Here is a 24,288-nt window from a genome sequence, read left to right on the forward strand (position 1 = left end):
TTTTCTCTCACAATACAACATTTGCTCCAGTCATATTGCATTGAGATGGCCTAGTGGCATATGTGTTCAAGTCGGGCGTTATGATAGTCTTCAGGATTCTAAATTCACAGTGATATTTCTGTTCCCAAAAGGGTAAGACATGAACTGGGATATTACTTTGAAAACTGATACTTGGCAACTTATTCAAACATCCCAAGACACTTGAGCATTTATTGGGAGCTTGCGTCTTGATCGGAGATACAGTATTCGATCACACTGAAAAGAAGTTTCATGCGATGATAAGACATTGTTTCCGACCAAGAATGACTACCTGAAGTTGCATCTAAAATTTACAAATTTTAACTTGATGTGATACAGAAGTCCTGGAAATGATTACAGTCATACTTCCTCATAATTACAGATTTATCCTGGAAATGATTCAAGGATCGCTCTGTTTTCTTAAGGCTTCTAACCCCTCAAACAAATGGATTAAAGTGCTGCAGGCTTCCCATCTTTTCTAGGGTCACTAACAGCAGTTAATGTTCCATGATATATGTTGGAATCATTTCCATTTTTTCGGCCCATTTTGATGGGGTTTTGGAGGGTTTGAACAACAAACTGGACGACAGCCCCACCTGACTTGGCCACCAGCTGATGACCCTTTTCTTTCAAGAAAATCTTTGTCTCCTCCGCAAGCTCGATGTGATCACCATCAATCACAGTCAAGTTTTCATATGAAACTACATTTGGTATTAGCTGCAGGAAACCAAGATGAAGTTCATTGGATACTTTTTCAAATACAAGAATACCAATTTCACCTATTATGTCTATGAATTCAAACAAGTCGTACCCTGTGATAGATCCTTGGACGATGAACTGCAGCTAAAGGTTCCATCCCCAAGATAAAATGATTTAGGAAAACCTGGGTTACTGCTGGTATTATGTTCATCCCACCGCTGCCACCAATAACCCCGGCCAGCTGGTTATCCTGCCCAAAAGAGGTATCAAGTAAGGTTAGTGAAAGAGAAAAAACAATGGAAGTTATAAGATAATCTGAACTTTTGATGACGCTTAAAATGAAAGACTAGTTCAGTTGAGGACAAACAATTTTATTATACTTGGAAGAAAAAGTAAGAGCTGCGGTCGAATTTTCTAAACCTTGGTAATAATAAGGGGTGTCATGGAAGATAGAGGCCTCTTGTTTGGTCTAATCAAATTTGCTGGAGCAGGAGGGAGCATGTCAGGAGATATCTCTGTCGGTGCTGAGAAATCACCCATCTCATTGTTAACCACGATACCTGTAGAAGGAGAGAGCACTCCAGCTCCAAAAGGATAATTTACGGTGGTTGTCATTGATACAGCATTGCGCTCTGCATCTACAACACAGAAATGGCTAGTTCCCTGGTCCCTCAGTTGACTCCATCTGATAATGAAAGATTAGAAAGCTCAGAAATCACCACGTTGTGATAAACATCTGAGTTTGTTTGTATAGACAAGTGCATAATTTATACCTGTACATATAGTACTCTGTAGGGAAAGTGGTGTTGTCAAATATCTTTTCCTGAATTTGCTTTGCAAAAGAAATGGAAAGCATTTCTGATATATATTTGGTTATGTCTACAAAATCAGGATCACCCAAGTTCATTCGTTCAGCAAACATGTGTTTCAATGCTTCTATCAGGCGATGCAGACCAAGATCTCCCTTTGCAGCATCAGCACTTCCATAGCTGTCAAAGATGTTCATAACCTGTTTCATTTCATCAATGTTTAGAACACCCAGTCCCAATGCTAATATGATCTAAAGCCTGGAATTTTGAATTTAGTCAAACTAAGCATGCATTATTCCAAATAACTTATACATAAGGGTACCAGAATTTGAACCCTAATCACTGAAATTAAGAGTCAAGCACTTTACCAACAACCCACGCAGCTGTTGGCATTCTTAAACATACAATAGTCTACTACAAGCTCTAAGTCATTTCGTGATATGCTGTACCAGATAACTAAATAGACTAAATGAAGTGAGAAGAAAGTATAGTTACGCACCAGAGACAGCCCAAGTGTTCCACTTGAAGGAGGTGGCATTCCGTATATAGTGTAATCCATTACATTTGCAGCCATTGCATCTATAACTTCTACCTTGTAATTCCTTAAATCCTCCATTGTCAAAATCCCACCAACCTGTTTCACATCTTTTACCAATTTCTCTCCAATAGTTCCATTATAAAAGGCTCCTGGTCCTTGTTCTGCCACTTCCTCAAGGCTATGGACCAGCTCTACATTATAGCACTTCTCACCTGCTTGTAACAACTTACCATTTGGTGCAAACACCTGCCTTAAGCCAGGGTCATTCATGATCGTACGTGCATTCGCAGCAATGTTTAATCCAAGATATGGAGCAACCACAAATCCCTCTTTAGCAAGTTTTATTGCAGGCTCAAATAATGTCTTCCAAGCTAATCGACCATACCTCAACCAAGCTTCATGAAGGCCAGCAATCTCACCAGGAACTCCCATTGACAACGCACCTTTGTACTTGGCTTTGATATTGTCATCATACATATTCTGCATGTTAACAATTACTACAATATTAACAGGCACAATCAAAACAAAAACTAATTTCATTATGCTTTTATGGGGTTCAACCTTAAACTCTACTGGACCCATACCAACTTACTCCAATAATGACTTGTTGATCATCATGGCATTTGTGAAGAAATACTTGATTACTTAGAATAAAAGATTGAACCAATAATGCCATCGGGTACAACCATAATAGATCAACTTTGTCTTAGAATATTGCTGAAAGAGAGAATTATAAACCTGTGACGCAGCTAAGGGAGCTGTTTCTCTCGAATCAAAAGCTTGGGTTTGTGAAGTTGACGAAGACCTGACAATCATGAATGCTCCACCTCCAATTCCACTAGACATTGGATTGACAACTCCAACGCATAGTGCTGTTGCCACTGCAGCATCCACCGCATGTCCACCTTTCTTGAGCATAAGTATACCAATTTCAGAACAACGACCATCATCGGCAGCAACAACACCTTGTTCTGACTGGACGCTGTCAGTGCCATGAACTTCAATCCTTTCATTGTACTTGTTTCCTCCTTTGACAAACAAGTAACTCCTGTCGTCTCTAAATATTAGGCCTACAACTGAAACAACGAGAATCTATCTTCATTAATAGGAATTTCATAGGACTAGGAAAAAAGGGGACATTTTTTTAACAAACAAAAAGGTTTTAATTTGTTGAAAAATTTAAAGCCATAAAAGGTAACTTCTTCTGACATATGTTCACAAAATATCGCCAGCAAAATGTTCCTCCAATTTCATGATTATAATTAAAGGATCAATAAGGAAACTTAGGATATTATTTAAAAACATTGGCACAGAAATGATGAATAATCTGGCAATCCTTCTATTGTAAAATATCAAGGCTTCTTGCCATATAAAACCCGAAATAATCCTCTACTTAGAATTTAGATTTTTTTTTTTCTTTTCACATGGTGGTAGATTTTTAGAACGCTTATGAACTTAAACTGAATGAGAGAGAAAAATTCAGATGTAAACTTGGAGAATGTGAAAAAAACTAACATATTTTTCGAAAACTAATGATCCCAAGATCAAAATTATATTTCATTACCACCCTTTTATAAACAGAAATCAATCAAAATGCGGCTAAATATTCATTCTAAGCGCATTTGACTTCTAAAATGGGTCATTTTTAGTATATGTATTCTTTTGGTTACGGAATTCTCATGGCAGGGAATTAACAGAGAATCGTTGACTTTCATGAAATAGATAAAACCAGGGAAATTAATCCTGGAAACCCAGCAAAACAGAAAGAGTCTTTATGGGAATTTTAAAATCAAGATACCAGAAAAACAGAAAAAGACTAAAAGCAGAGTGAAGAGAGGAAGAAACTGACTAGAGAAGGTTAAGAAAACAAGGAAGAACCGAAGAGCTCTGCCCCAATTCTTGTTTCTCCTCTCCTCATTTGCCAAAAGATGAGTGTCCAAAAGCGGAGTTTCCATGTTTTGTCGCCCCATGTGCTTGTCTTTTTTGGGTGCCTTTTTATCTTTCCAGAGAAAACAGAAAGAGTTTCACAGAAGTTAGGTGTACAGGTGAACTGGTAGATATACCATCACCATCTTCAGGTCAGGGATTCTAAATGAAACTTACATAAATATGAATGTAAGGCTGTTGCCAATTTGCTTCAGCAAACAAGATGCAAAAAAAATTCAGACAATGAACTGGACAAGCTTCCCCTGTCTGTACTTCAACCAATTAAATATTGCCACGTTACAATATGCTTTGTTTTTTCACTATTTCCTTGATTTATTGTGAAACAAAGGGCCAAAATTTTTTTGAAATTAACGTCGTGATTCGACCACACGAGGAATACAAAATGAGCAGGTGATCAATGTTTTGATAAATAAAATTATCACAATTTGCTTTTGAATGTATAATTTGAATGAATAAGCATTACTCTTTAAAAATAATAAAATAATCATTAATTTATTTGTAAAATATTAAAATTTTAATTTCTATCCCATCACAAAATCAATATGCGTGTGTAATTGCGGTAGCAATTCTATCACATCGGTGGCCGTCGACCTTTCATCGATGGAAATGGAGACCCTTTCCTCTTTAAATGACATAGAATTTTGTGGAGCCCACCATGGTTAATGTATCTGCCCAAATTTGTCAGCAGTTGATGGAAATAGCATCAACACCCATAACAAATACTAGTGGAAAAAGGTGAATATGAATCAGATTCAGACACCTATTTTGTAAATAGAGCCAAATTTATACGTTGAATAATTTAGGAAAGGCATTTCATATCTAATGGAAATTCAACTTTCACCTGAATCCTGTTTTTGCCCTTTTTTCTTTCTTCTCTCAATACTGCAACTACTACGTTTAGACTGTCCAGTTTAGTATCTGCTATTTTATATATTTTTTAAAGTGATAAAAGGAGATTTTGAATATTGTACACCAGAATTAATTCAAACAGATTTATTTATGTCAAATATAATAAAATAATAAAAAGTTATCTTTTCCTAATTTTTTAACAAACTCAAACCCAGTTAACGAAATGAAAAACACAATCTTTTCATCAGCTAAACCAGTCATTCTTTGGTTACATATTTGTTATACTGAAGTAGCAGTCAGTATATCCTATGAGGCTCTCCCTGTTCAATGAATCTCATCCAACTACTAGAAATATTAAAAAAAAAAAAAAAAAAACCCAAATTGACTCTGAAAATAACTCCCAACCAACAACTTGAGATTGGGGTAGAAATTATTACAAAAGACAAGTGATAACCGAATGGAGTTCAATCATGAACAGAAGGTGAATTAAAAGAACTTTTATAAGGGATATGAACTTCACCTAAAGTAGAATACTGACGTTTCATGGTCAGTAAAACTTGAAGTAATGAGAAAGATAAAAGAAAGACAAAATGGGGGTAAAAATTAGACTCCTTTTATGTCAAATTTTCACCTTATTTGAGAAATCACTATAAAAGGAACTCAAAGCAATAAAAAATGATTCTACAGTTTATGATTCAGATAGCCACAATGTGTTTGGTAAAAAAGTAGAGAAAATACCCATGCATGCATGCACCTGAAAAAGCTAGTGAAAAGTATAGACATCAAACTTGAGTGTCAGACAATGATTCATTTCCTTGTGTGTTTATGTGATCTCTATCAATGCCATATATCATCAATCATTTACAAATTACGTTCAGCAATTCATCACACCCACAAGCAAAGGGGAGAGTCAAAATGACTATACAAAAAACTAATGTATCCTAATCTTTTAACCATGAAAAAAAAGGAATATTAGAGGGAAGAGAGAATAAAAGATAAGAATGGGGTAGGTTTCCTTAAGGCTGGCCATTTTTCTAACTATTCAGAAATAGCCTTCATGATTGCCAGAAAACATCGGGATCACTGCTGTATAACGAGTGGTCTTGTATTTCTTGGTTAGCCACATGGCAATCAATAAGTCGTGCTAGGATGATTTTACCAACAACTAATCCGGAAGGAAGCATCCACCATTCGCTTTCATCCCTGCACCAGGGAAAATGCCGTATGCCGGCATAAAAACTTCAGTAATGTAGACGTTTCATTACTAGTTAGACAAGTATAACTTTTAGAGTTAACCATGGTCATGATAACAAAGAAAACATGCTTACATGCTAAAATTCCATGACTGAAAGTTCGTATGTTTTTTACTCGAGTGGCTCCAGTAATGTAGAAATCCACACACAAAGGCAGTTACCTATCATAAAAGAGCAATAATCAGGATAAAAAACGCTTGAAATCTCTTTGCCATGGTACTAGAAGAGATGGGATATGACAGGGTTGGAACGTAACTCATTGCTTCACTTTGTTCTAGCAAGTGCAACATGCAAGTTTGAGCAATATAGACTACCTATAAACCCTTTATTTCGTCACATACATCTATTTAAGCAATAACTACAGCAACGTGAACAAGCAGAAGAATACTAGTCGCACATTAAACTTTACTGACTTTGCCTCGAAAGAACCAAGAGATGATGACATCTTTTCCACTAATCACACCACTAGCACAGTAACATGTAAAAAAATATCTAGTTGCTTTAGAAACTCATTATCATTTTGCAATTAATGGAAAAAATATTAAAATTTTCATTCTTGCATTAGTAGATGCAAATACAATATTTGTGCAGCTAGTATATTTATGCATTTTCATGAATATCATTTTCTAAACTATGCATTATTTACTGAACATTAGGAATAGCCTAAAAATAACCTCAAAACAACTTACAACATTGATCAAGGATGTAATATTCCATAGAGCATACACACGTGCAAGACCAGCTGATCGTCTTGGTCCATGACTGAACAAGGCACTGATACCAGCCGGGAATGGAAAGACTATTGCAAGAGGAAGAATGAACAAAACTAAAAAGGAGTCTAGCAGTGATATAGAATACAGCTGTAGCAAAGTAAGCAAAACTAAGCTAAAATCTCCTAGAAGTAACATAGAGACAAGCAAACCGACAAGATCCTGCAAATAATAAGGAAGAACAGAGTTAGAATTTCATCCTAAAATTTTAACCAAATGTGCGTAAAAGGGAAGAAAATGAGCAACCTGATGACCAACAGGCTTGGTATTGTAAACTATAAAGGAAAAGGGATAGCAAATAGCCCTCTTCATTTTAAGTGTTCGTAAGCTTTTAGCATGCAATATTCCTCCAAATATCCTTTGACATATCCTTATATGTTCACTGGCATCCAAGCAACCGGTTGAGTCTCTCCTACTAGCAGCACCACGCCAACTGCAAATCACAAAATAATAAATAACGAGAGTTTAGCAAAATTTTATACTTGAACTAACTGCCAGAGAATCACCATCAAACAATTGATACCGTGACTGCTCCATATGCATCAAGTATCTATCTTGACCTTCAGTCCAGTGCAGAACACTTTCATTGCTGGTAGCACATACCACAAGTCCAAACTGATAATAACCAGACGATGTTGGCTGAAACCATGCAAGATCAACATGTACACCATATGTAATTAAGGTAGGGTTTGCATGTGTTTCAAGCCAGCTAATAACATGACCAAAAGTAAGTTTCAAGTGTCCATAGCGAACTAAGCGCAATTGAGAATTTAGACCAGCCACTAGTCGATACCATATGGTAGGTGGAACAGACTGCAAAACAGAAAGAGGCAAAAAATAGGCCTTAACAACAGCACTCAGCCATTAAAAGAAGCCATCGATGAAATTTTCACAAAACAACCATTTAACAACAAACCTGACTCATTAAGCTAGTAAGAATGTTATCACTTTGAAGAGAAAAAGGAGCCATGTAACTTCCATCTCCTCCAAAAACCAAAGACATTGGAAATCTTTGATGAAGACGAGGAGGAAGGTCACCCCTCTTTTCATCTCCACCAAGGAAAAAGTCCACATATGCAAGCATTGTATCAGGGGTAGCAGCAACCTGCAGAGTAACACAGTAAGGATCAGGGTTAAAATTTTCAATTCCATTGGCATGAAACAAAAGGACACACAACCTGTTAAAGCAAGCGAACGTTCAATATCAACAAGAAAGATCAATCTCAATCAATTGAAGAGACCTTATGCCTACGAGCATGGTCAGTGAAATATATTTGCCTGTTTCAATCTCAGAGGACAGTTAAAACCATAAAGACCAATTAACAAATAAGTTGTTCTATGATATACTAGAGAAATGAGATTTCAGAATAAATGTGCCAATCAATAGCAAACAACTAATCAAGCACTCTTCAATTTCTTCCACAACATTCATTAACAAGTCATGTCCAACAGCAACAATCATGCAATATATCAAGGAATTTAGATTTCAGAGACAGGACAAGATACATCCTCCATGATTTCATTGCCACAAATATTCACTTGCTTTTTAAGACATGACCATTTCACTTCATTTGAACAAGCACATGCAACAGGATAAAACCTTGTAAAGATAAATCACTATTTTTTCACGAGAAGAGAACTTCTAACTCATAATCATTGAAAATTCTTTTTAAGTTTCAATCAGCTTCCATCCAATAGCCACATCGATATACATACAAAAGCAAAAGCATATATTTTTCTGTTAAAACTCCAAAAGTAGGCTATTGATACCCTAACATATAACAAGTCCAAAGAAAAGCCACCTGCAAAATTATAGAATAAATTTGAGAACAAATTTTGGAAGAAGGTACCTTAAGCCCTTCATATAAAGCGCGTGAACGGCAAGAACGCAGGCAAGAATGATCATATTCAGATCGAACAAATTCACGGAGCTGTTGCAATTTCTTTTTTCGACGTTGTTGTAGCCAGGACCATGCAAGTGGATATGCAAGAATAGAAAGAATGCTGTAGATTGATCCTTCCCACCACAGATATGCAGCTAAACCATTAATCTCATCAACAAATCTATTGAAGGCATCCTCATATCTGCCATGCAAACGACATTCAAAAATTCTTTTATATAATTTAAAATAATTTTTTCCTATTATACTTTCAAAAAAAAAAATAGTTTACCACCCAGCTGCCCATGCAGAAGAACAGAACCCATAATTAAGGATGAGCATTAAAGTGAAAATTCACCACCAAACTATCACACATCACAAGGAGGCAAAAATAAGAACTTACACAATTTCAATTACTTGCTCTGGTGGAGAATGAGGTAGATGCCAAGGTTCAGTAAATGAATTTGGTCCCATAAAATACATTCTGTGCACATGACTCTGGGATTCCTCAGTTCTATTTGTCTCCAAAACCTGATGGATAAAACAGTCAGATCCTTGAGAATACCACGTAGAAAGCGGTCGGGTGTGTATTTTGATCAGTATGATGGACAAAACACCAAATGTACGTGGAAGAAACTAGAAAAAAAAAACCTCATTCAATGACTCCAGGAAAGGGAATGAGTGATCTATTCGTGAGCCACGACAAGCAGGCATGAGAGCTGGTAATTCATCCCCACCAACATATTTCATCCTTGCAACACTAAGAACTAGAGCTAAAAGGACGAGGAGACCTAAAAGAATAAGCCCAAACAGCCATGGCCCACCAAAAGTATATACCAACTCTTCAAATGCTGTGTAACAGTGTGGCAAATGATATCTTTCAGAAATGCACATGTAAGGGCAGGGGCTTTCAGTAACACCACCTGTTGCAAACAGCAGGTTGAGACCAATAACAAAAGTTATTATCCACAAAAAACCACAATCTCCAACTTAGCAAGCCTTAAAATGCCATGTATCGTTGACAGCAATGATAAAAGAAAAAATCAGAACCAGCCAAACTCTTTTAAATCTTCAGAAATTAATATGCAGAGGAAGCCTGCAGTAATGCATGCAACGAGAGATAGCCATCCTTCCACATATAGAAGCAGCTAGAGTTAAATTTAAGATGTACCTCGAACATTAACATATATGGCTCGACTTGGAAGCTCATCGGATGGGCAATTATAACAAAGGACTCTATTAGATCCACTGACATTCTTAAAAGTCCCAATAGGGCATTCCTGCAGTGGAAATGCTCAAATTGTGAAGAAAATACGATGAACCGTTACAACAAATAACCAATTGTGCCTCTGATTACGCCATTATTATGGGAAGATACGTAAGTTAGAAAAAATTTAACACTATCCAGGCAACCAGGTAAAATCCTGCAGTGGAAATGCTCAAATTGTGAAGAAAATAGGATGAACAGTTACAACAAATAACCAATTGTGCCTCTGATTATGCCATTGTCATGGGAAGATACGTAAGTAAGAAAAAATTTAGCACTATCCAGGCAACCAGGTAACATTTAGAAATAGCTACAGTGCAGAGAACAAGTCAATTTTTCAGAAAAAGCATCAATATTCATTTCATAAATAAATTTTAGAGCAGTCAACCACAGTTTATATCAACTGAAAGTTATCTTAAGCGAACTACCTCTTTAAACACTTCCAAAATGAAAGGTATGCTTAACTTTGTTAGAATTAAAACAAGTCCAAACTAAAGTGATATGAATTTGCAAATCTACCTCACAAAAGATACCATAAAGCCCCTTAGGACAGGCCTTTCCGGTGATAGTTCCATTTTCGCCATTGTGACCCTGACCTCTGCCAAAGCCTCCCCTGCAATTAGGAAAAAAACAGCACTAATAATCTGAATAATTTCAAGAAGAATCCGCAACCTAGCATAATTAACCACCAATCAACAGGCAAGGTATTGAAAGCATTGCAAGTTTAGTACAGTTTCAAAGGATAAATGGAGGATTCTGTCACTGATAAGCAAGAAATGCCTCCTTTCCAGTTTTATGAACCTAATCAGCCCAGGAAGAGAATTTCTTTATTCCTTTTCTAAGAACATAACAACTAAGAGGTCTCTTAATTATCAAAGGTTCAGAAGATCCTTGATGGCTAGTACTCAACATAAATGACCCAAAAATTTCAAAGTTGACAGCAATATGTAATTGTCTGTTGATTCTTCCTTGCTCTCTTGTTCCTCCAGCATTCAATGATATACGTCATAACACAAGAGCCCACATGTCCAGACTGACTTTTCAACATGGACTGTATTTTCTGCACTAAATGTAGACTTGAGGCCATCTAAAGGACAAAATGAGCTAGTAATCCATCCCTCTTTGCTCAGTGCTTAGCTTAACTGAGAACCGAACAAAGATTAAGTAGCCTTTCTGATTTCCAAGATGAAATTGCAGAAGCATGTTAAATTGGGAATAATCACTATTTATTAGCTTCTAGACTATCAAAGAATATCAGTGTAAAATAATTTGTTATCAAGGCATATTAGATTATGCATTTAAATTTCCTCCCTCTATTACCAAATTCATTTCATCAATAGTACATGATTATTATGTGGCTTAAGTGACAAGAAGAAGACCTTCAGGGTGGGTGGTGTCGGGTAGGGGAGCTGGCAACTTAATCTTTAATTAGATGCAAAATGTAAGAAGCAAGTTACATGTCTCATTAAATGCAAACCTAGTGTTAATGCTTCCTTTCACACTTGCTATGGGTAGGTACTCATCCCCAGTTGGTATATCTGACCAATGAACGTGAACGCGTCCACCCCCTCCACCACCACCACCACTTGGGCTGCCATGTCCTCCAGCAGTTGAGATAACTGAAGAATCACCAAGCATGATTGTATGAACAAATAAAAGGATGGTTCCACCAGATCCACCACCAGGGCCAATGTTTGAAACAGTCCTATGGTCATGCTTCCTCATAGCTTCTTCAAAGCTTTCTCCATCAGCTCTAAGGGAACCATAGACAGACAAACTTGATAGTGAGTGCTCCAGTGAACCCATCACTGTGCAGGCAAACAATATGCCAAATATTAATAGAAGAAAGCATTGCCAAAAACCAAATTACATCAGTAACAGTCACCACAGTATAGCAGCAAACAATCACCCAACTTCAATTATGTATGAAAACCTAACAGAAATACCTCACTTTTTCTTCTTTGTATCAATATCAGGACAAGAAAAGAAAAAAAAAAGTCACAACCATTATCTGAAAAATTACTTACAAATAATAGGATATCTGAAATTCAACTTATCCTTTGACATATCCACCACTCAGAATATGAGTTGGACAGAGCAAAGAACTGTATTGAATTAAGGCTACTGCTCATAATAATTGAAAACAACACTTCAGAGTCTGATATAGAATTGAAAAAAAAATCCAATGCAATTTCTCAAAATGAATCAAAGTTAATCTAAATTTCTGCATTTGGCCACTTTATAAAAGTCAAAATGAAAAGGGTTGCATATTTACAGAGAACAAAAATATAAAACTACAATAGATATTACCATATTATTATTTAAGCATTAAGTTGATGACATTAGGAGTAATGCAAAATTTTTCCAAAACAAAGGTTTACAGTTGTTAAATAATTGGGAATAAGTGTGTCTAAAATGTTGATTAAATAAATTTAGATGCATATTGTACCAAGGAGAAGCAAAATATACAATAGCCTCACAACAGAAGATAAATGTACCATCAGAAGCACTTAAAACCTTAAGCCTCTGGCATCAAACCCTAAGGCTACACCATGAATAAATGACAATTATGTATTAGGACAACTCTCCAATTTTGATGGATGTGTCAAAATTTTTTAGTCTCATCTCAAATACAACATAAAAACAACAGCGAACAACATAAAATAATTAATAAAAAGAGTAGAATCTCATCAGATTCAGAATCTCACCTATTATTCCACCACCAGCAGTTGCACCGGCAAGACTATCATTTCCACTACCACTACCAAGTTCACAAGGCAAATCAGCATCTCCGTATGAAACACCACCTTCAATAAAACTGCCATCATAATATCCCTCCCCACCTTTGCCACCATGCCCTCCACCTCCAGCAAGACCATTATTGAGTACTTTTCCCCTACCCACCCCACCAGTGCAACCTAGAGCAGTCCAAATCAGAACACTTGGGCAAATAATTGAATCCTAGAATGGTCTAACATTATTCCATATTAAAAGTAATTAGCTACTCACATTGAAAGTTCAAATGGAAATTAGGTAAAAGCCATACCCAAAGCTGATGTGGTAATTGCTCCGGAAGAATAGACAATGACAGTTCTAACCCAGTGAAAATGAACAACAGATCCTGTTACAAGGCCCTCAATAATAATATCTTCAACACGACATATCTGCAATGCCATTCCAATCCAACAATTCATTAGCACACTACACACACAAAACCCTCACAGCAGCAAACTCTAATCTAATCTGACAAAGATATGACTTAGATTTCAAGCTAGCTAACCGAACACCTGAAGAGTGAAGGATAAGGAGGAGTTCACATTGCAATCCTCAGGTGGATGAACCAGCTCCATAGGGCAATCCTGAAGTTCACAGTACAGCCGTGGCACCCTGCCAGTTACCAAAATTAAATACTTAACAAGATAATGGCAGAAGCATCAAATTATTTTACATTACTAACTTACATATCATTGTTACTGGCATTTTCCAAGGGACCTCGCAGAACAGATCCAGGTCCAACCTTCATATTAGGAAGAAATTCCTAAGAATTAGCACACCAACAAGTAATGCCAATGCAAAAACTAAATAGAACATCAATTAAATAGCATATTTTCAATTTTCAAATTTCATTCAATTCAAAAGAGGGAAAAAAAAACCCTCAAAAAAATTAGCCATAGCTAGTTTACCAATAAACGAAGTGAAGCAAATTATACCCAAATTTTGATCCCATAGCTGTCAATTATGTAGAATATACTCCTGTATGCACTATTCATACACCTATACATAACCAAGATGACTAGCCAGACCCTTTCAACTCTGAACTGGGAAACTCCTGTTCTAAAAAGCTACATGCATTTATCAAACCAAGGAGAGCATTCAGCTTACATTGATACTGAAAAATAGTGAGAGGATCAGACGTTGTGCTTCAATCATATCCCCAGGTCCAGACAAATTCAAAAAACCTTGTCCATTAACTCCCAAATTTGCATTAGACTGTATCATAGAAGATTCCTGAAAAACCAGAAAACATCATATCTTACCTAGAAGCAATATAAATCATGCTTATTTTATTAAATGTAAAAATAAGAGAGGTTAATTACCCTGAGAACTACCAAATTGCTGGCCTCAAGCAAGGATGTCGCTGCAATAGCATCCGCCCCACAATCTATAAGCATTTTGGAATTCCACATCAAGTGCATTTTGACAGACATTCGAAGAGCCCCAAATATCTATTATTTTCAAATGACAGAAGTAACAGTGAAGACTATCATCAACATTATAACAACGTGGTGGACAATGACAATCTAGACTGTAGCTATTTTACATGGCAAAAGATGAGGCAGAGCCCAGTAGCATATAAACTTAACAGAAATAAAATTGTGTAAAACTGTTATATCCTTTAGGAATGCTCAAGTTAAGCAGAAAAGCAACAATTACTTGCCTTGACAACTGAATCACTCATTAAAAGTTCTTCTGCCATCAATTCAAACTCAGACGAACCATAATGCGCAAGTCCAAAGCTTAGCACCGCAGCGCATGATAAGCGAATTTGTCCCCTAACCTATATAAGATATTACAATGTCAAAATTAAGAAACACAAAGATTAGGCTATGATTGGTTTCAGAAAATAAAGCCCTTTTCCATTATGAAAGTGAAAACATGTTTGGTAATTAAATTTTGAAAACATTTTCTAAAAAATGAGAATGAAAATACATATGTTTTTGAAAAAAAAAAAAAGTTGTTTTCACCATATTCAAGTGAACTAAGACAAAAGAGGGAAAATGATGAAAACACGGATAAGGTTAATTCCGAAAACAAATCCCATCAGCAACCTGAGATTGACACCACCCAACAGAAAAAAAAAAAAAAAGGCTTTCTGCTCAGCAGCATGTTTTCATTCCTTCAAACTTCCAGGTGCTCTAATATAATTGGACAAAATATTTTTGTGATATAATGGGTGGACCCAATTGTGGTATTTGTAAACTCATTTTCTTTTTACATTTTATAAACACAGCACCAAACACATTTTCATATTTTCATTTTTAACAATAATTTTTCATTTTCATTTATCAAACACTTTTTTCAATAAATTAGAAAATAGAAAATAAAAACTATTTTTAGAAAAGAAAAACAAAATTGCTTTTAAAACCAAACACACACTTAAATTGGACAAACAAGATTTTCGAGACTATAAATGCATTGAACAATGTGATAAACTTACAAAGAATCATCCATAAAATTTTTTCCACATACATACGTACTGGACTGTTTGTGTCTAACCCTCAACTTTTGTTACATTAACTTGGAATCCAGCGTCAAATACAGGTTTAGCGTCCACTCCATTATTTGACAACTATAACCATTAATTTTTGGGGATCTAAATGTCATTCCCTTAAAAATTGAGATTTTCAACTTGTTTCCAACATTGTTACATCAGGATCAGAGTAAAAGTCTATTATACTATTCATCAGAAGTTGAAGTATCCTGATTCCTAAATACCGTTTTAATCACTTAATTTTCAACAAATGACTCAAGCTACCATCTGATTCAAACTTTTGTTGGGACAAATCATCTAATTTATTTAAATTCTAATTCTAATTCAAACTTTTAGAAATGAGACAAAAAATCAAGCAATTGCAAAATACATAGTGCCTCCCTACAACGAATAACCGCATAAATACATGAAACAGGGTGCCCCTAAAACTAAATCACTTAACTAAAAAAGGCAATAAATATAGAGTGTATTCAAATAAGAACATAAGATTTAGTTATTCAATGACCTGAACGCGGCTCCAAAGCAAAGGAACAGAAGCCTTGGCATGATCTCGGATGTATACATTTGTCCAAAGTGATTGTTTAGGGAACTCCATTAGAAGTGTGTCAGTACTTGTGGACATGTTGTGATTGCTAACTATTAAACTCCGAGGCACAGCGTCATAATATGTACCTGCAGCACCTGAGTTATCAGGACAGCCAAAACTTTTTCCTCCTGCAAAAAAGACGACACAATGGAGGTAACAAGATATTAGACTACACCTTTCAGTAAGAAAAAATATTACAAACAGGATGAAGTTTTGGCTCCAAGCAACTTTAACCTCTCTTCCCTACTTTCTTTCTCTCTTCAATATTTAACATTTAATTGTTTCTGTAAGTTGACATGTAAAATTTTATAAATAAAGTTACTATAAACAACTTAAGCTTACGTTGTTGTATTTTAAACAATAAGAATATAATAGGTTCCCAATTCCAATAGTGCTTTAGCAAAATTCACAAATTAACTTCTCATTAGAATCATTGAACAGGCAGTTTACTGACTTTTATTTAAGGATACGAAATTTACATTGAAGCCCAAAACATACCATGAATAAAGAATTCTGTATCATCATGCCTACTAAAAACATCAATTGAAATTCTTCCACCACCACCTCCAGCAAATCCATCCCCCCCAGAAGCACTTATCCTGCCACTTCCAGTCCTGTCTTCCAATAAGAAGATTATTATTACAAAATTTATAATCCATTTATTAATAAAAAATTATAGTGAACTATTTAGCTATAAGCTAAAAATAGACGACAAAGGAGTATTCTGCAGGAAAATACGAGTACTAAATATAAGGAGATGGAGCAACATCAAACATACAACCCAACTTTTTCCTCTTAAACAGAGAAGAAATTACATTAAAGAATAAAAGAGGCACCACAAGTTCAAAATCACAGAAAGTTCAGCATGACTTTAATAGTAGATCGAATGAGTGAATGACCTTTAACTTTGTGAGAAAATCCATTCCATGTGCACATCATACAGTAACAGAGAAACACAAGCTGCTAATTCTCTCACCAAGTCCAAGTGCTAAAATTATTAACGTATACATGGATAACATATTTCAATAATAAAAAAACAGTCTGAAGGAAGCCAAACTACAGCAGAAGTGGCATTTTGAAGAAACTCACTCTGCCATAAATTTCAAGCATAAGGAGCATATAATAAATTCAACATCATAAGTATGAGAGAAAAAGTATAGGATTTCTCAAGATGTTGGTCCACATAAATTTCATCTATTTTGCAGTAGAGTGTAAGCTAAGAAAGGAAAAATATCAGGAAAAGCACATCTGGTAATCCCAGTAATAATATTCCAACACCAATTTTAATCATCATTCTACTCTTTAGCCTAATTCTGAATGTCCTTAATATGTTATACATTAACTCAACTCTCTGTTCTAAAAATGCCACAAGTTCCTCCAGAAGATAATGCAGCTCTTCTCTTCAAACTTCAACTTTACTTTGACTTTCTCTAATTTTTTATTTTCATCCTCACCCTTATTCTCACATGATGCACCATGGCCTCGTAATTTATAACCACAACATCCTCAATGACAAAAACAAATACAATGTCATATTTGCAATAAATTTATAAATGCACCATCTTTGATCATGCTTAGAAAGTTATGTCTATGCATAAGAAAATGGGACCATTTGGCAAAGTTATTTACCGAAAACGATAGATACAAATCCCAACACGAACTCAAAGCATCATAAATCAATCATAAACTACACAAAACAATTATATCACTATAGCAATTAAAACTCTCGTGAATCCTATAAAACTGATGAGCAGGGGGGAACAAATTAAATTACATTCTATGAGCCTTGATAAAAATGCTTCCACCAGAGCCTCCACCACCTTTTACACCACCATCACCTCCATTGGCCAACAAATTCCCTCCAACTTCAACCGTCTTCTCCACCTCAAACTTTATCCTCCCACCTCCTCCCCCTCCATAATCCTCCTCTTTACTAGTCGTCCCTCCTTGACTACCGTAACTCCATGGCTTATCCAAAGATGACCAAGAGTAAGCATCTCCTCCCCACACATCGTCCGGAAGTTTCGTGTTATCCGAAACGCAACTTGCGCCTCTCCCTCCGTGACCCCCGCCTGCGCCCTGAATCCCTGAAGGGGTTCCACTGGTCTGAGCCGGGGGTTGACCGGCTAAGCCACTTACGTTTACCACTGAACTTTTTAAGAAACTCGCATTCGAAGCTGAAACGAACACTGTCCCGGCAATAATGCCAGAGTTTTGACCCAAAATGAATTCCCCACGACTCACATTGATCGTAATCGAGCAGCCCCTTATAGGACAACTCAAAACGACATTAGGAAGCACGTGGAAGCTGCCGTTTCCTGCTATATACACGTCGCCTTGAAAATCCAAGCTGGAATTAATCTCGCAGACGGTATCGAGAGACCCAATTCCGTTTAAATCTTCTTCGCACGAGAGAGACGGAGGAAGCGGTGGCAGTGAAGGCGGAGGGGGCGAAGGCGGAGTGTAGTCCCCGTGAAAAGAGTCGAGGTCGAATGCGATGATCGAGAATTCATCAATTTGATCAACGGAGACACAAGGGTTTATAGCGAAAATAAAGAAAAAGAGAAAGAAAATAAGAAAATTGAGCCATTCAAAACAGCTGAGACTCATTTACAGAAAACAAACCCAAGATGAAAAGACAAATTGGGCCAAAAAACTGATTGTGTAAATGGGTAGTATGAATTATCAATTTATCAGTTGGGGTTTAATTGAACTGAAATGAAATGGCGGTAGAACTGAAAATATGTAGAAGTTGTAAGGCTATTTCTGGTGTTCTGGGATGGGGGTTAGATCCAGGTTCATAGAATAGAAAAAGACAATGGTGATGGAGCGAGGGAAATAGAAGAAAAAAATGAGAGAGAGAGAGAGACGGGTAGGGAAGGGGAACTAGTAAACACTGACACCTCCCACGCGCGTGGCAACTGTCAGTTCTTTGTATACTTACGCCTTTTTCTTGGAATACAGCCCAGACTCGAGGCCCAATTCAAGTTCCACTAATACTAACTTTTCTTTGTTTTGGGGGTTTCTTTTATGACACAGTCAGGCTGTTTTTTAATGGAAGTTCCTGATCGTATCCAAAAATTTACTCTTCACTTTCTTTCTTTTTTTTTCAAAAATATCTTTTTTAATAAATGACTTAACTAATCTTAAACAATTTATCTTTTAATCATTCCATTAGTCAACATTTAAAAGTGTATGAAAAAGTCAAGATCACTATCATCTACAATGGCATTGAGAAGCTCACACCATTCGCATAAGCCCATTTCTGCCATATATGTTATGTTCATGTTGAAGTACTCTTGTCTCGTGTTTTTTTTAACCTGCAAATTTTTGACTCGACCACAATTTCTCTCAAAATATAAGGTCCTAGGGACTCCCAACGGCCCAAGTCAGCCCCCGCCCCCTTCCCTCCTGACTCTAAAGTCTTAACCTTTGCCCCCATTATTTTCCAAGTAACAAAATTTAGATAAATTAACAAATTTGGGAGAGCATGACGTTGTGCGTCAATTTCTATAAGCCTGGGATTGATTCCAATATTCCAATATTGTCACAAGAGACTGCAGGAGAGTAGAATTAGCAGGGGTGCTGCCAGGCGTAACGGGGTATGGACGGTGAAGAGCAACGTGAGGTGTAGAATTAACAGGTTGAGGGCCTATCAAATGGACACGTCAGCTCAGTGAAGATTCTTAGGTTGACGCGAACCGTCAGACGTCTGATGTGTAATTTTCACCTGTTAATTTATTGATTTTGGATAAGACAACCTTATATTGTCGTTATCTCCGTTATTATTTGCTGTTTTTTCCGTTATATTGTCGTTATCTCCTAGCCTTGCCGCTATTCACAACTACCATAATGCCACTAGTTTCTTTGCTACTGAGCACTGCCTCGGAGTTGAACACGCCGAACCCGGGTTTAAAACCGTCTCTGGTTTTAGCTAAACAGATCGATCATTTATTTTGGCAATTTACAGGCATATTATGAATCAAGTATATAATATTTAAAACCTCAAACTTACCAAAATCCAGCATGATTTCCAACAGTGAATTGTTTTTAGAACATCGTAGGAAAAATGAAGATTCCTAACCAATGACAAACAGAAGTGGCCTAACTCGTAACTTCATCTGAAAAAACATGCCCCTTTGCTAGTTCTCGCAAGCAATCTGACTTAGCAATGCCAAGAATCTGGCCCTATAAAAGGGGAGCTCTTCATACGTTGAGCTCACTACAGTTCCTTTGCTTTGCCTCTCCCTTGCAATATTTATTTCATACCCTTTCATATCGATCCTTCTGCCAACATGACGGTTATTATTCTTGGTACATTGTCCCTTTCGATTTGCCTAAGCCCTTATATCTTCTTATGTTAAAACCTTTTACGCTTTTTTTGTATGTATTAATTTTCAGTTCAGTTCTCATGATCACGTTTGTCAGATTTTTATGACGTTAAAAGTTTCATTTGTTTTTGTTCTGAGCAGATCAGCCCGTTACTGACAATGCCAACACCGCCGCCACTGCCGCCGTAGTTGAATTTGATAATGTGAAGGAGAAGGAGCAAGAAGTGATGAGAGAACTGCAGCTTGATGGTGGCTTTGTTGTCCCCGGGAGCAATGTCTTTGGCCATAACTTCGGGTTTAATTCTATGCTCAGTTACTCAGTTTTAAAGACCTGGAGTCCTGGACTAATTGCTTAATAATTTTACAGCTATTATCCAAAAAATCACTGATCTTTTTTGTACTATATGCTAACGGAGAAATGTGTGTCTCATTGGTTGGTAGGGACTATGAGAAGGAAAGCCTGAGAAAAGCGATCGTGGAGGAATTCTACAGAAAGAATCACATCAATCAAACCTATGAATTTGTGAAGTTTTCTTCCTATCTGGGTGTTTAATTGTTTAGTTCTTTTTTCGGATAATTTTCTTTGGTTATCTGGGTGTTTAACCACATTTTATTCGCTATTAATGCACCAAAAATCTGATTCATTTGTCCTGTTTTAGCAATTAACAACTAAATCAATAATTACTACTATCTACACAGTAATTACCCCTAAGGCTAAGAGAGAGACCAATTGCAGATGATTGGTACGATAAATATTGTCACACGGGCTAAGAAGAAGAAAGAACAGTACGAGAAACTTGATAAGGCAGTGATGAGCATCTGGGAATGCTGCGAGCTACTCAACGAATACGTGGACGAGAGTGACCCTGATCTCGAGGAGCCACAAATCGAGCACCTAGTTCAGAGTGCTGAAGCCATTCGCCAGGATTACCCTGATGAAGACTGGCTCCATCTCACTGCCCTCATCCACGGTTTACAATCGGCACCCAGCGCTGGCTTTATTTCCTTGCAAGTTTATATTAATCCGCATGCATATCTGACAACAGAATTACACATGTATGATAGCACGAGCAAAATACTGATGTTTAATTACAATGTGCACACGTTGCAGACTTGGGGAAAGTTCTGCTGCATCCCTAATTCGGTGCTCAGCCACTGTGTGGTGGTTGGTACGTTTGATCTTTCATCAACAGCTTAGCAATGGGAGATAGACTTTCCAAAGCCTGTACATGTAACTTGGTGGTGTGTGTCTTTTATTGCTAGGTGACACGTTTCCTCTCGGATGCGCTTTTGATGAGTCTATTGTACACTACCATGTAAATTTATCTCCTTACAATTTATACATAAATGTTCTCTTTCAGATTGAAAACCAAACTTCAACTAATTTCTTTTTCCCTTCAGTTTTTCAAGGAAAATCCGGACGATCAGAAGCCAGCTCTCAAGACAAAGTTGGGAGTCTATACAGAGAACTGTGGACTTGATAAAGTTACTAAGTCATGGGGCCATGATGAATACATGTATCTGGTGATAGTGACTTCATCTGAACTTACATCAACTCTTAACTTCTTTTTTGTCTTATCAAGTTTTTCTATATTTTCTCCCCGGTGAAACAATGACATGGGAACTTTTTATAAATTGACAGGTTGCCAAGGGTAAACAACACCACCCTTCCACCAGCTAGTCTCTTTATCATCAGGTTCCATTCCTTCTATGGTGAGTCCTGTAATTCAAATCAGAGAACAACTAGGATTGGAGCAAATAATGTTAAATGGCTGAGATGATTTTTATTGAAAATTTTTTGCTCTTTGATAAGGACAGCACTGCACCGATCTGGATCCTATACTTACCTGATGAATGATGAGGACAAGGAGATGTTGAAGTGGCTCAAAGTGTTCAAGTACATCAGCATTAACTTACAACTCAAAACTAATTAACCTGGAATCTCATTCAATTCAGTTCATAGATAGGGGTGATCATCCATTAGTTTGTTTTCCCTGTGCAGCAAATATGATCTGTATAGCAAAAGCAAGGTCAGGATCAACGTGGAGGAAGTGGAGCCATACTATCTCTCCCTCATCCAGAAGGTATATGTATACATATATATATATAGATAAATACACCATATTCTACGCAGCCACATTGCTGACTTCAAATGTATTATTCATGTCCATTAAAAAATACTAGTTGTTATCGCAATGTTTTCTTACTCTTTTATTTCTTCATTTACCTTGCGGTACTTTCCCGAGAAACTCAAGTGGTGAAGGAAAAGGGCAAGGAATAACATGGCGTAGAGTGGTTGTTCATGCCACTATATTTGCACAATCTTTATGTCGTCTAGTTTATTAACGTACGTATTTTAGCTAGCTAAAGTTTGTTCTTGCGTTTGAAGTGTGGAATAATACGTAATCCAAGCATCAATGGCCCTGATCGAATAATAATGTAACTTCTGCGAATGGACTTGTCAAATCTTTAATCCTGTGTTCAATATATCAATTGTCTCAGTCTATCTGATGAATGCCTCCGACTAGTAAGCTTAAGCTTCACCACAAATTTCTCAAACAGTCAATATATATATATATATATATATATATAGATATATATATATATATAAATAACACTCTGCTAATTAATACTATGGTGAACTTTCTGAAGATTCGGCTGATTCCCCCGTTTAATGGCCCACTAACAAGATTTGCATGAAGTCAATTAGCTATACACCTGAGATTTGCATGAAGTCAGAAAACAATTTCTTTGAATTCCTAATTTAATTTGGATAAAATTAATATCTTTAGGATTAGGCTATTTTTATTTTAACAACAGTATAGGCTATCATAATTTATCGAAATGTACAAGATTGATTTGCTTGATTATTCAATAATTTTTTTATACAAATATAATATTTAATTATAATTATAATTTATATTTGTAAACGGATTAATATGGTTGAATTCTAAATTTAACTTTTCGGGACCTATACCAAGAAACCTTGGGCCTTGCCAATTGACGTCGTCCAACCTACTGTAGTTTTAGATAGGCTTGATACTCGACTTAACATACTTATCAAAAGCAAGAAGCATATATTTGTTTTCTAGACAATTGGGCCAACAAAAGGCAATCATTCTCTTCAATCTTCAGCTTTAAAATAAAGAGTTTGTACCTTGTTCTTCTGCCAACTTTGCTGCCCCAATCTTTAGAAAGAAGGCAACTTTAAAGATTCAGAGGCACAGCAAGCAAGGCATTATAGTTTCACATGCATTTGTTTAGTACTCAAGTAATTAATTACATGGAGCCACCCATTATTATATTGCATGCACATAGATATTTTCTTTCTGATTGCTTTCACAACTTGTGGGTTGCATTTGGGTCGATAAGAAATAAACCATTTGATCCCACCCATTATATTGCATGCACATATAGAATAGCTTCATTTGCTTTGCACTCTAGATTTTATCCTCTCTTTCTCCGCTTGAACAGGACGAGCTCTTCTATGGTTTCCATAGAAGCCAACACATGACAAAATTCCATGAATCATGTTAATGTGTTCAACTCAAGTATCATCGTGAACCACAAAAATCAAATTTAAATTGTTCCTATATAGCATATAATATATATAGAAATGTAGAAAAATGCAAAGTTATGTAAAATGAAAAGACAAGGTTGAGCTATCTCAGTCGTGGTGATGTACGGTCACATCGTGGCCGCTTTCTTCGTCCTGTGAATATACAATACCAGCGGACGTGAGCACGTGGCACTGGGAAGTTGATTTTGACGTTCATAGTTATCAGTTGTGGAATGATTTGTGCTCAGAATCTAAAGTTTGTTTTGGGCAAGTCACCACAAAGGGTTGAGAATTCCCTCTCTACCACCCCACCGCTCTGGACATCGGTTTCTACACTTACATATATGTTTTTATCTTTAATTGATAATTGATTTAACGGCGGGTTGTGCTTATTTTGGCCAAGAAATCGTATAGAGAAATGAGAATCCCTTAAAATATCTGAACCAACCCATATTTAGTAAATTTTCGCACGTTTACAATAATTTAATGGAACATTAAAAATATAATTAA

At 36.5% G+C, this 24,288-nt stretch overlaps 2 protein-coding genes and 1 pseudogene across 5 annotated transcripts; 1 reads left to right on the forward strand and 2 right to left on the reverse strand.

Moving 5' to 3' along the window:
• Positions 1–115: 115 nt before the first annotated feature.
• LOC111299141 (glutathione hydrolase 3-like) lies at positions 116–4,246 on the reverse strand. The gene is made up of 7 exons (XM_022894150.2): positions 3,914–4,246; positions 2,803–3,140; positions 2,026–2,544; positions 1,491–1,726; positions 1,138–1,402; positions 830–967; positions 116–735 (listed from the first exon to the last, which is right to left on the reverse strand). Exons 1-7 carry the CDS (start codon positions 4,032–4,034, stop codon positions 469–471), a joined length of 1,884 nt encoding a protein of 627 aa, XP_022749885.2. The 5' UTR covers positions 4,035–4,246; the 3' UTR covers positions 116–468.
• Positions 4,247–5,648: 1,402 nt separating this feature from the next.
• On the reverse strand, positions 5,649–18,796 carry LOC111299144 (uncharacterized). 4 transcript variants are annotated; one of them, XM_089747184.1, is made up of 22 exons: positions 17,663–18,796; positions 16,387–16,502; positions 15,808–16,016; positions 14,469–14,588; positions 14,128–14,256; positions 13,913–14,038; positions 13,492–13,547; positions 13,318–13,417; positions 13,077–13,194; positions 12,739–12,948; positions 11,508–11,838; positions 10,550–10,643; positions 9,935–10,043; positions 9,415–9,686; positions 9,167–9,294; positions 8,734–8,968; positions 7,800–7,988; positions 7,407–7,696; positions 7,130–7,316; positions 6,803–7,045; positions 6,189–6,274; positions 5,649–6,063 (listed from the first exon to the last, which is right to left on the reverse strand). In XM_089747184.1, exons 1-22 carry the CDS (start codon positions 18,496–18,498, stop codon positions 5,916–5,918), a joined length of 4,332 nt encoding a protein of 1,443 aa, XP_089603310.1. In that variant the 5' UTR covers positions 18,499–18,796; the 3' UTR covers positions 5,649–5,915. The 4 variants fall into 4 exon arrangements, with proteins under 4 accessions (XP_089603310.1, XP_089603312.1, XP_089603311.1 ...); XM_089747186.1 differs by lacking the exons at positions 9,415–9,686; positions 11,508–11,838; XM_089747185.1 differs by lacking the exons at positions 9,415–9,686; positions 9,935–10,043.
• LOC111300859 (inositol oxygenase 1-like) lies at positions 16,754–22,480 on the forward strand (annotated as a pseudogene).
• The last annotated feature ends 1,808 nt before the right edge of the window (positions 22,481–24,288 follow it).

This window comes from Durio zibethinus, chromosome 18, assembly GCF_047325235.1.
Source record: "Durio zibethinus cultivar Kanyao isolate XHJ-2024 chromosome 18, ASM4732523v1, whole genome shotgun sequence".
Taxonomy (NCBI): domain Eukaryota; kingdom Viridiplantae; phylum Streptophyta; class Magnoliopsida; order Malvales; family Malvaceae; genus Durio; species Durio zibethinus.

Coding starts and splice junctions, on each gene's coding strand:
- LOC111299144 (XM_089747184.1), bottom strand. CDS start 18,498: ATGAGTCTCAGCTGTTTTGAATGGCTCAATTTTCTTATTTTCTTTCTC. Junction 13,418..13,491: donor AATGCCAGTAACAATGATAT/GTAAGTTAGTAA, acceptor GGTAACTGGCAG/GGTGCCACGGCTGTACTGTG. Junction 10,044..10,549: donor TTTATGGTATCTTTTGTGAG/GTAGATTTGCAA, acceptor TTTCCACTGCAG/GAATGCCCTATTGGGACTTT.
- LOC111299141 (XM_022894150.2), bottom strand. CDS start 4,034: ATGGGGCGACAAAACATGGAAACTCCGCTTTTGGACACTCATCTTTTG. Junction 3,141..3,913: donor TGTTTTCTTAACCTTCTCTA/GTCAGTTTCTTC, acceptor TCGTTGTTTCAG/TTGTAGGCCTAATATTTAGA. Junction 1,403..1,490: donor ACAGAGTACTATATGTACAG/GTATAAATTATG, acceptor TTTCATTATCAG/ATGGAGTCAACTGAGGGACC.